We start from the raw sequence: 12,587 nt of genomic DNA on the forward strand, positions 1-12,587 counted from the left end.
TTTTTATGTGAACAGTTATTTTTATTAATATTTTATTATTAAATAAAGTTTTCTTCACAAGATGAAACAAGTGAACTGAAATTAGAGAAGATGTAAGAGTAGATACAGTTCTCACAGTTAACTGAACTGTAACTGTTATAAGTTCAGTTTTTAAAAACTGAACCATAAGATAGTATACTGGACTGTTACTAAAAATGTTTTTAGTACGATATAGTACAGTTAACTGCAGTACAGCACTGATCAATTATTTTTACCAAGCCCATATGCTTTGTTATCATAACGTGTTTACATTTAACAATTATAGTGTAGTTTTTTAAAAATTTGTAAGGATTTGAATAATAGAAATTGTAGGGTGGAGATTGTTAGCTTCCTTAATTACCAAAGCACGCACACATGAAATTTGTAACAATCTATTTCTTCGTAATCAAAGTATTAATCAGGTTTTTTCTTTTTAGGTAAAAAAAAAATAATAATAATATATATATATATATATATATATATATATATTTGAAATAATTATACAGTTTCACGTTCTTTCATACTCATTGTTATCTCATGGTCACATTTCATATCATAGAATACAAGAGGGTGAATCACCTATCTATATATTTAATCATGAATGTCAAATCTATTGAGAAGGACCTCTTGCAACTCTCATCCTAAATATCTTTCTCTATACAAATTCAATCTCACTCTAATTCTCACATCAATACACTTCACACTAGAAATCAAGAGTAGAGTTTCCACCTTTGGAACTACTCTCTCAAATCAAACATTTTAAGAATGACTAATAAAACGAAGTTCATACATTATTTATATGTCTCAGATATCTTCTCTTCCATATACAAATTATGCATGTTCAACTCAAATTTCATTCACAATTCATTCATGATAGATATAAAAAAAAAAAGAACAACGCAACATCTAGCGACATTTCCCCACGCCCACTAGAGTTTTATGACTTTAGATTTTAAACACAACACTCAACAATATTGGTGTCATGCCTAGCACTGCATCAAGATACTAAAAAAGCTTGATTTTCCTATATTAGGATACCCAACTTGATTTGTCCTACAGATATTCACTCTTTTATCAAACATTTTCCAATTTATAGTTCAAACACATCCTTTAGATAAAGCAATTTAAATATCTTTATATAAAATCAAAATACACACAAATTCATTCAAAAATCAACCATTTGTCACATGCATACATAATTATTCTCATTTAATACTGACATATACTAGTTAGTCCCAGATCAATCAATTTCTAAGACCAATCATACACATAATTCAACTATACAAAATGATTATTTGAGTTTACACTAAAAGACCATTTTTTCTAAAATGTTATCTTCCCATCCCTTGGTTAGGACTTTCAAAGCTCTCAAAGTTCTCCCCTTGCAACCCACTCATAAATGTAATTATATCTATACAAAAGAGAATTAGATCAATGATATGAACACACCATTAAGATCATAGACACATTGAGAACCAATTTGAGTAAAGTTAGCCATGTGCAACTCATCATACTCGCATGCAAGAGATGAAAACATTTTTTTACTCAAAAAAATAACTTATTCTAACCACGACTCTAATCGAATAAAGTTGGAGTGTTCTTTATTGTCATCCCAATAATAGATTCTACTAGAAAAATAGATGAAAGATAAGTTTTATATTTTAAAGAGAAGACAGAGAGATTTAAGATAAATGATTTTCTAAAGAAATAGAAAGATCTTTTAAAATGAACTCTATAATAGAAAAAATTATTTATAATTTAGCTTTTTATTAATAAAATATTCTAACATCATTTTATTAAGCCTTCTATTACTTTAAATATCTATTTTCTAGATCTTTGCAAAATGTATTGTGAAAATTATTACTTGAAAGTAAGCTATGTATTTTATCAAAAATTATATATAACACTTTTATGCTTTTTAATATAATTATGAGTCATAATCAATCACACATTCACAAATAAAATTTTATAGGCGAGTAAAACATATTTGTTATGAATTTTTTTATTCAACTCACATGTTTCAATTATGGACGATTGTTATGATTGAAGGAGTGTACAATTATTCAAGGCAAATATCTATATAAAAATACTATAGTTGAAATATAAATGAGTAGAGAGTACAACTAAAAAGATAATTAAGTGAATCTACTTTAATTTACTGTAATTAACATTAAAATAAATGCACAGAAAAAAACATGACTTAGTTAACACATTAAGTGACTAATTATGGACGAAGTTTGATTACAAAATTTTTGCTTCACAAAGAAGTGAATTGAATTAAGCTAACTCATTTTTAATTCAATCTATATGATTTTAATTTAACTCAACACCTCTAAAATTTAAGTTAAACACAAAATGAATAAATTTAAATATAAATTTTAATTGAAATTCATTTAATGAATAAATCTAGAAATTATTTTAAACATGTAATAACGAATTTAAAATCTAAACTTTTATGAAAATAAAAATCAAATTTATTAATTCATCTATTAATTTATCTTTTAACTACACCGGGCTTAAATTGACTAATGTTTAGTATGTTTAGATGATATATTTTTTAAAAATATAAAATTATTAGTTAACTATTATATTACATACGGATCAATTTAATTAAATATTAGTATATATCTTACTTTATGAAATAAAATAATATTAAGTAAATAATTTGGAGGTTAGCGTCAACAATTTAAAATTTCTAAATTCTTATAAATTTGGAATTGTTAGATATTTTCAACTTTTCTGAATTTTTAAGCGATATCAAAGATATGACTACAAATAAAGTAAGTTAATTATGGTCAAATGACTAATTTTCCATGTGTAATAATAACTTTAATGTTAATACTAACACATTTTTTATTATTATAATATTATTTTATTTTAATTTATTTTTTATTTTTAAATTGATAATAGAAATCACGAGGATAAAATATTGTTATATATGATTTATTTACCAGATAAAATAAAAGTCATACATATAAGAATTAAGCGCTACGTATAACCTAACAATGCATGAACGTTAAAATCATCAATGTCTATTATCCTTTTTTTTTTCTAAAAAATTAATACAAATGATAATTAAAATAAAATGTTATAAGGCAGGTCTTAAAAACGCAATATTTATAAGTTTATTTGTTTTTCGAATGTTTCTCTAGTTATTATTTCCAACAACATATCACACGCCCACGAGGATATTTATACAATTTAAATTTTATTAATACATAATTATTAATAGATTATCTATTACGTTAGTTAATTAATTTATAAGCAACTTTGTCTGCTATAAAATTATATAATGAAAATTTAAAATTTCCTTTTTTTTTTATACTTTCCAACTCAAACTATAAGTTATTTCAATTAATTTTTTAGTTTATAATTCACAATTCACTTTCATTGGTTTAATCATTATTTATACATTTTAATATTTTTTTTAATTTTGTTTTATCCATTATTTTTTAATTAAATTTCACAAACACGAGTAATTAATTTATTATCTTTTTAAATTATTTAAATAAAACAAAATCTAAAGGGTAATAAAAATTATTTAAAAAAATTAACATAATGAAGGTTTCGAATAAGAAATAAAAAAATGTCAAATTTTGAAAAGTAAATAAAACATCAAAAGAATGAATAAACCAATCACCCAGAGAAGAAACAAAACATGAAAACAAACACATATTTGTATCTATAAAATTAAAATTTAAAAAAAAAAAACTATTTAAAGAAAGACTGAAAACATTTCTTAAATCAGTCAAAGCAGTGTCATCGAGGCAGTAAACATAGGGAAAAAAAATATTAAGAATAATGTACATATTAAACATAAAAAAAAAAAAAAAGAGATTATTTGAACAATTAGAGATTCTTGTTCTGACCCAACAAGAAAGCTAAGAATACCTTAGCAACAAAAACACAATTATAAAATGCTACCAAAACTACATTCCCTAACCTTCCTATAATTCCCTTTTCCTTTTGTCCATAGTTTCACCGACCATAGTCACATCCAAAAGTATGAAACCAGTAACACTACAACAAGTTTCGACCAAACCAGCCTTTGGCTATTCTTCTTCAACAAAGGTGGTGCAGAAGCAACCAAAGATCTGTCAAAAACAAAGTACAACAATGATCTAAACACTGAATAATTAAATAAAATATTTATACAAGCTTCTTTCAAAAGGATAATGATACATAAGCAATATTTTTTTTGACAACATTTGAACATCGTCTAAGTGTCATTCTGTAATTGGTCTATGGTGATGTTTATGATTTTTATTATTGATTGTGGAGCAATTTTGGACCAATCACGGAATGACACGTAGATAATATTCAAATATTGTCAAAAAAATGTTGTCTAAGTATCATTATTAAGTTATGCTATGATCTCATACATACCCAGATGTAGAATAAACACATTTTCCATAGCCTGAAGAGAAAACAAAAACACAAGTTCAGGATGATTTCTCTTTCAATCTTTCAAGATCAGTATGGACAACATTATCAGCATACACTACTAATATTAAAATTCCACTCATTTCGAAATTATTAATGTTTCAGAAAGCTGTAAATACTGCGTAACATGTACTCATCATGATGACATCAGGAATATAATCCAAAGTATGAAGCTACTTTACTATATATACCAACTCAGCATAATTGCTTATTCAAAAGTAAGCGTTCTGGTATCTTCTAAAAGAATATCACATCTCATAGTTACAAAAACCTGTAGCAGTTTTTCAAAGAATACAAGCTAATTTGATCTTAAAGTTTAAAGGAACTAGAATAATGCAAATGCATAAAAAGAAAGCACACATACAAAAAGTAAATGGTTTGATTGGATGGAATTGCAGTTGCTTAAGTTAAGCACCTGTCTTTTCAACACCACACAACATTCTCAGGCAAAAAGTTCCATAAATCTTTGACATTATTCATCAGCATATGTAAATGTTTTTGTATTTATATATTTATGTTCATCAATCATACAAGTAATGTTATTCATTATTACACTGTAAATCACTGTGGTACCAGAAGTGAAAGGATGCTACGTAGATATGAAAACAAAAATGGCAGAGGAAAAGTACTAAAGTTTCCAAGATCCTAGAGGCAAATGTAACTGTTTGTTACTTGTGATCTTCACATAAAGCATCAACAAGTTATGGTGGGGCTAGGGAATCTTAATCCCATATGTCTTAGCATGAACTTTTGTGGGTGAAAAAAATAGTTGAAGTGAAAGTTATCAGTCAGATGTTCGACAGAAACTGATCATCAGTAAAACTGGTAAGAAAACAGAAACATAGTTATCCAAACATATCTGTTAACATAAACATCTCAGAACACTGAACATAATTAACATTTTGACTTACTAGGGTCACGTTTGGTCAAAGCAGCAGTGCCTCCAAAATTGCATGCAATATCGGAATTTCCATTTGTCTGATAGTAGCTATTGAAAGCATAGGAAGCATGAGAAACAAGCGTGTCCGGTTCAAAACATGGTCCACCTTGTTGGATGGCTTTGCAATTAGCCATTCCAAGTCCACAAGCCCAATCAAGAGCATTCTGCAAGTCATTTTGAGAAGCACCAGGACGCGCCACACACCAAGTTGTGCCATCAATGAATGTAGTGTTTCCTTCAGGTGGTGACATTGTTGTCACTGGGATAGCAGCATCTGATTTCTGTTGCACCACGATTTCCCTTGCCATGGCTAAATATTATTTCCATGGAATCAAGAAAGACATAATAGTATTAGTTATTAAATAAATAAATAAATCACCAATGACCATATTTAGTGAAAATCATGTGGCAGCATCAACCTCTGGTCCACCAATAACAACACAAGAGAAAGAACTACTGAATAATAGAAAGTAGTCTGATCACTTTATACACAGCTGAGGTATATAGTATTTAGATTATTTTTGGGGATTGTAGCGTGAAGGAAGTAAAGAATTTGAACCCCATCATTCTTATACTTTAATCACCCCTTTTCTAACTAAAAACTACCAAAAAATTGCCAGACTTTGGTAATTAAAAAAAATATCAGGTTTAGGGTTTAAAACCCACAAAAGAAGAATAAGCTAACAAATAGTGACTCAAATGAGATGCAGAAAATAGTTTATCATAACTTATACAATAAGAAATGCAACCCAGCCAAAGTGAAAAGGGGTGATTGGGTGGTTTTGGAGTTCTTTTTTTCAGGAAAATCTCTCATACTTGACAAGAAGAATTACAAGGAAGGGCACTAAGCATGTTTCATCTGATTTGTTTAAAGAGCCAAAAGCTTGCTCTTTTTCCACTCTAGATATGAAATCAACATAAGTAACACCATTTTTTGCATACCATGGTAACAAAAAACCATGACACCACCTCCGAAAGAGGTATAAAATTGAGTATTGGAATGATAAAAATGGAAAGTACCCAGAAAAAGAAAATGAGATTTGATCACCAAGATCTCTTGAACTGAGTAAGATTTAAGAAAATGTGACCCTTTTCCAGAAAAAAAAAAAGGATTCTGAAATGATCACACTGCACAACTAGACACTTAAGAACTGGTTTAAAATCTGAAATGAAAAAAAAAAAAAAAAAAAAAAAACAGAGAAGAAAGTACAGAGAACAAGATATAGCTTCCCACGACGACAGAAACATAAACATGACGAAAGTAGTGAAAGAAGGGAGAGAAACATGACATACCCAGATAGCATTGTATAAAAATAAGGAACAGAAAAAGGCAGATTTTGTTTGTCATGTCTGAAGTGTTTTAGTGAGTAGTCTGAGTCTGAAAGAGGGTGAAGAAAGGTTGAGTGCAATGAGTGGTGGTATAAGAACAGCAGTGTCAATGGAATCCAGCGGTTACTTGAAGGAAGATTTCATTTGATCTTTTGTTTCCTTTTCACTTTTTTGTGATTTTAAAATGATTTATGAAGAAGAAGAAGAATGCAGGCTTCTGAAGGAAGTAGTACTATCTTTGACAGAGAGCAGAAGAGGATACATTTGAGGCTTTTCACGAGCTACAAAAGAAGCTACAGTCCACCATGTAATATAAAGCCTTGTACTGTTATCAACCTATCCACTCTGATTTCGTATAAAACATTACTATTATTTATTTCTACCACCAAAATGGGTGATTTATTATATCACTATTTAATAATTTCGGTAATTACTTTTTTAATCCCTAAACTTTCTTAGCCAACCTACAATTTCTATCCCAAACTTTTACACAAATTTTATGTTATCAAATATTCACCAATTTTCTATTTCTAAAAAAAATAAATTTCTTGTCATAATCATGTTTATTAAGTTATGTCATTTTAAAACTCCACAATAATATGTTTACTCATTGTTTATTTAATGCCATTTTAGCCAACTTAATGATAATGATCAATTATTCTAAATTAAAGTCTAAATTAAGACAAAAAAAAAAAGGACCAATTGAATTAATTTTAAAATATATAAAATCTTAAACGATTATATTTAAATTAGAATAATAATAATAAATCATAAAAAATATAAATATTAGTGTGAGTTATTATTGAATATTTTTGTATATTTAATTTTAGTTAATCATCAAGTAATTATAAATAACAGAGAGACAAAATTAAAAATAAAAACAAATATAATTGAAAAAAAATAAATGACCAAGTAATTTATTCGTCAATAATAATTTATTAAATGACTAAGTAACTAAAAACAATAAAATGATAAAATTAAGAAAGAAAAAATAGTATGAAACAAAACAATTATTATTATTGAATTATAAATATATTAAAAATACGTTAGAAATTCTTTTAAAAATGATTAAAAGGTATTTAAGACACGCGTTAAAATAAGTAATTATTTATTTATTTATTTTAAAAAATTAATTAAGTTTTTAAAATATATTTTAAGAATGCGTGTCATGGATTAAATTGATTAACAAACAAAATTCTAACTTTATAAATAATTGACGTTTTTTATGTTGATATAAAAAATTTAAATTTAAAAGACTTATAGTTCTATTTAATAAAATTAAAATAATAATTTATTAGATATTAAATTATAAATTATAGAGTTCAAATATATTTTTATTTTGAAAGTAGATCAATTTAAAAACAAAATAGATGAATAAAAGAGTAAAGACAACTTTTTATGTGATAGAGTAAACTATTTATATTATTAGTGTGTGTGTGTGTGTGTATATATATATATATATATTATTTTAATAAATAAAAAAATGTATTTTTCAAAATTTAATTTTACTAAATTATCAAGTAATTATAAATAATAAAAGGATGAATTTAAAATGAAAAAAAAATAGTATAAAAATTAACCCTTTAGCTATGAGTTATTTTTTAGTAATTTATTATATGTCCAATTAATTAGAACCTATAGAAGAATAAAATTAAGAATGAAAAAAAGTATAAAATTATATTTTCATTTTTAGGGCAAATGAGTTTTAAAGTAAAATAAGTCATTAAAAAGGTAAAATAACTTTTATGCACATATGACACCAAATAAAAATAAAATTAACAATGTTAAATGATTAAAAACCCAATTTTTGAATTCTTGTCAAGAAAGAAAATAAACATGATAATGAAGTAATATTTATGGTGTTTTTTTTCTTATATTACAATAGAACTAAATTATATTATAATAGATATATTTGTTTGTGTATTTATTAAAAGATATTTAGAAAATTAATGTACAAATAAATAATATATATTGCAAAATAAATAGATTTCTCTAATATATATTAATATACTTGCTTAATTTATGTATGGAAATATTTGTTTAATTTATATTGTTATAACTCTTTAATTATTACATGTATGATTTGTTTATTATGTATTGTTAGACTCATATAATCAATATATCTAATATTTAGACTCATATAATCAATATATCTAATATTTTATGTTTTACTCGTATTCTTAGTCTAATTATTTTAAAATCAATTAAAATTTTAATTTTTTAATATAATAAAATTGATTAAGAAAAAGAATTTCAACTTTATACATAAATAATGATTTGAAGATTCATATGAATATTTTAAATTTAAAAAACTGATAATAATATTTAAAATTATTATCTGTCGATATTTATTATTTGCAAGTAACAGGTATTTTAATATCTGTTTATAGATATATTAGATGAAGGTATTATATATATATTGTAGTATTATCAAGTATCCACTACCTGTAATAAATTAAAATAAAAAATTACTTTATATTTTATCAAATTTAATTTAATTAAAATTAAAACTAGTTTGTATTTTATTAGATTAAATTTAATTAAAATTAAATTTTAATTTAATTTTAATTTAATTAATATTATATTTTATATTTCTTTTGTAGTTTTATTTTAAAAATTTATAAAATACATATTTTAAAACATTTGTGAGTATCCATGAGTATCTATAAATTTAAATATATTTATATGTATTTTTTAAATGGATACCCAATTAATAACGAGTGAATTAAATAGTAGATAAATGTTATTTTTGTTTAACCAATCTGGTGTCATCTTTATTTATATATGAACAACTTTCTCATTTCTTGTTAATTCCCCTTAAATTCTTAAAACCATTTGAAAGTTTATATTCCATGTTTCTTGGTCTTCCGTACCAACCCATGTAGATCAGTATAATTTTTATTTTTACTATTTACACTTCCCTTTCTTGCTTTTTGCACATGTCCTTCTTGCATACAGATAAGACTTTACCCTTAACAAATTCAGTGGTTCAAATAGTATTGGTCTTATTTTTTAAAACAAAATTAAAATTAAAGTCCCCAAAAAAACATCTTTTCAAAAATTATAAATACTTTTATTTCTTAATTCACTATATACTTCTTAGAGCAAGATGTTGACAAAATAACTAAAATCAAAATCAAAATCTTTGATGAATTTGAAATTGAAAATAAATTCGATATATTTTTCGGCCGGATATAGAATGTGCTACTCTTAGTTTATAATTTTCTTAAAATATATTTGTTACTTTTACTATTTAATAGTAAACATTTTACATAACATGATATTGTATTAACAAGAAATTCTGTAATTTAAAAAATTTATAAAATAAGATTTAATTTAACTTTCAGATTCCTTCTATTTTGCATAGTAAAGACAGGCGCTAGTGTCTGTGTACGTATTTTTTAAATATTTATAAATTATTTAAATTTCAAAATACTAATTAAAAGGATAAAATTTAAAATAAAAAGTTTATATAGCTATAGATACATAATTATATGTATAGTTATAGATAAAATAAATTTTAGTTATTGAACTAAAAAATATTATAAGTAATATTGTACAAATAAATTTTCGTAATTTTTAAAATTTAAAAAAGTAGTCATTAAAATGACAAAAGTGTAAATAATTTTTTTATGATAAGTAATTATTTGAATTTACAGAAATAATTCCTAAAATGATGCAAAATAATTTAATTACTATAAATAATTATTTTAAGAAAATAAAATTGAAAAAAAAAAGACACTGAATAAATGTATCCTTTACACAATAAAATATTGGAGGACAAATATAATAGTTACGAGTACCTAGAAAAATGTCTAATTGTGGTTTTTAAAAATACAACACCTTTCATAATATTTTAATAATAAAAAGGTTAAAACTATAAATAGATTTTTTACAACGAAATTCATTCTATAAAAATTACTATTCTTTATACTTCTCTATAAATTTCTTTTCTATTTTATTTTTAAAATTTGTAATCTCAATCTTCATTCTTTTAAAGATCAAGAATCATAAGATTGTGTACATCCATTTAACTATTATGAAAAATAAATTAAATTGTCATTTTACTCTTTTAAAAGTGTTTTTGACTATTTAAGGTGCATGTGTGGTATACTATAGTACATGTGGCTTAAAATAAATCTTTATCGTCTGTGATCACTGTGATATGTTTAAATTTATTATCAAGGTTTTTTTAGTCTAGTTAGACCATTTTGTGACAAATAGAGCTCTTCGAAATAACTGTGAGAAATAAATACAGTTTAACTAAGATAGGGGAAACTAATATTAATTATTGAATTATTAATTTTAGATTGACTAGTTGATTGTTTGTATGTTGTGAATTTGATTTTAAGGATTGTAGATTATACTTGGTTTATGTGGCTTGCTTTGTGAAATATTGTTGAATGAGTAATTTTGTGGTTCCATGTTAAATTGATATTTATGATGTGAAATATGAATCGAACTTATGGGATGATACGTGGGACTTCTACTAAGTTGGTTTAAATGAATTTGTATTATTTTTTACTTAAATAAAGGACCATGACCCTCTCTAGAGCCAAATGTATAATTTAGAATGCATACTTATGTGTTTGTGTTATGCAGGCTCATTAGGCGAGCTAATAGCTTATTGAACGACTGTCAAAATTATGTTTAGCAAAGATACAGGAGAGGCTTTCTCGTTGAGCGAGTCTGGTCTCGTTAGGCGAGTGTCAAATATGGGTTTGACAAAAAAAACAAGGAGACTTGTTCATTGGGTGAGTCAACCTCTCGTTGGATCTCATCTTGGTATAACTGAATTCTCATCTCATTAACCATTAGATCGAGCTAAAATTTTAACAGTTTATCCTAAATATATGATTGTTCACTTAGATCATTGAGACTTTTTATTTAAGGTATGTGGTTAGAGAAATAATAAGAGCTATTTTTTTTTTCATTGTATGAAATGGGGTTTTGCAAGCTAGAAATATAATATGAAAGTTAGTAAGAATGTAATGTATGAACTGTATGTAATGTAAATGGACTAAGAATATAACTTATCTTGTCATACTTTATAGAAGGAAAATTGTCCAACCTTGATATATAACTATAGCTCGTGTGAAGTAACAGTGGGAGATGATAGATGCATGATCTTATAATCTACTAAATATATATATTTTGAAAGTATATTAGTCTTGGAGGATCACTTTGGACATGTTTTGTGAATATTTGATTGATGATTGATTTTAAATGAAATATTTTGATTATACCATGTTTTAATTTCAGTACTATGAATTATTATAATTGTATTAATTTATCCTATTGATTGTTGTCTTGTTTGTTTGTCTATAATCATCGTATATTATATGTGTGAACAAATAATAGTGTATATGAAATAGTTGTAAAGTAATATGTTAACTGATTGTTGTAAAATAATATTAGTGATCATATATGTATAAGTTTTTTTGTATTGTATAAATCATTCTAATTGATGAAGTTTTTTATTCTCATGATTTATAAATATGTTTTATATACTTAATTGTTGATTTAGTGTAATGTTTTAAATTAGTAAGGTAAATCTTAGTAAATTGAGATGTTGCCATGTTCAAATATATTTATAAAGATAAATGCTTTTAATACATATAATGCCGCTGTTTGGCATCCGTTTGCAAAAATTAAAATAAAATGTTAAATCAAGTAATAATAAAAATGTGCTCTAAGTAAAAGAAAAACACGTCTCTTTTATTGCACCTCAATTTGTAAATTCAAAGATAATTTATCAAAGGAAAGTTATCTCATTTTACAAAAATGATTGATGAAACATATTAAATATAATTTAACGCACTGTGATGATTTTCTTTACCTTTTATTTCATATTGGA

The 12,587-nt window shown here is 24.9% G+C and overlaps 1 protein-coding gene across 2 annotated transcripts; it reads right to left on the bottom strand.

The window, feature by feature from the left end:
• Positions 1-3,640: 3,640 nt before the first annotated feature.
• LOC106767986 (glucan endo-1,3-beta-glucosidase 13) lies at positions 3,641-6,999 on the bottom strand. Of its 2 annotated transcripts, XM_014652951.2 has the most exons (4): positions 6,695-6,999; positions 5,373-5,711; positions 4,405-4,435; positions 3,646-4,112 (listed from the first exon to the last, which is right to left on the bottom strand). In XM_014652951.2, exons 1-4 carry the CDS (start codon positions 6,747-6,749, stop codon positions 4,010-4,012), a joined length of 528 nt encoding a protein of 175 aa, XP_014508437.1. In that variant the 5' UTR covers positions 6,750-6,999; the 3' UTR covers positions 3,646-4,009. The 2 variants fall into 2 exon arrangements, with proteins under 2 accessions (XP_022638614.1, XP_014508437.1); XM_022782893.1 differs by lacking the exon at positions 4,405-4,435 and having other exon boundaries at positions 3,641-4,112.
• Between the last annotated feature and the right edge of the window lie 5,588 nt (positions 7,000-12,587).

The sequence above is a fragment of the Vigna radiata genome, chromosome 7, assembly GCF_000741045.1.
Source record: "Vigna radiata var. radiata cultivar VC1973A chromosome 7, Vradiata_ver6, whole genome shotgun sequence".
Classification (NCBI taxonomy): Eukaryota; Viridiplantae; Streptophyta; class Magnoliopsida; order Fabales; family Fabaceae; genus Vigna; species Vigna radiata.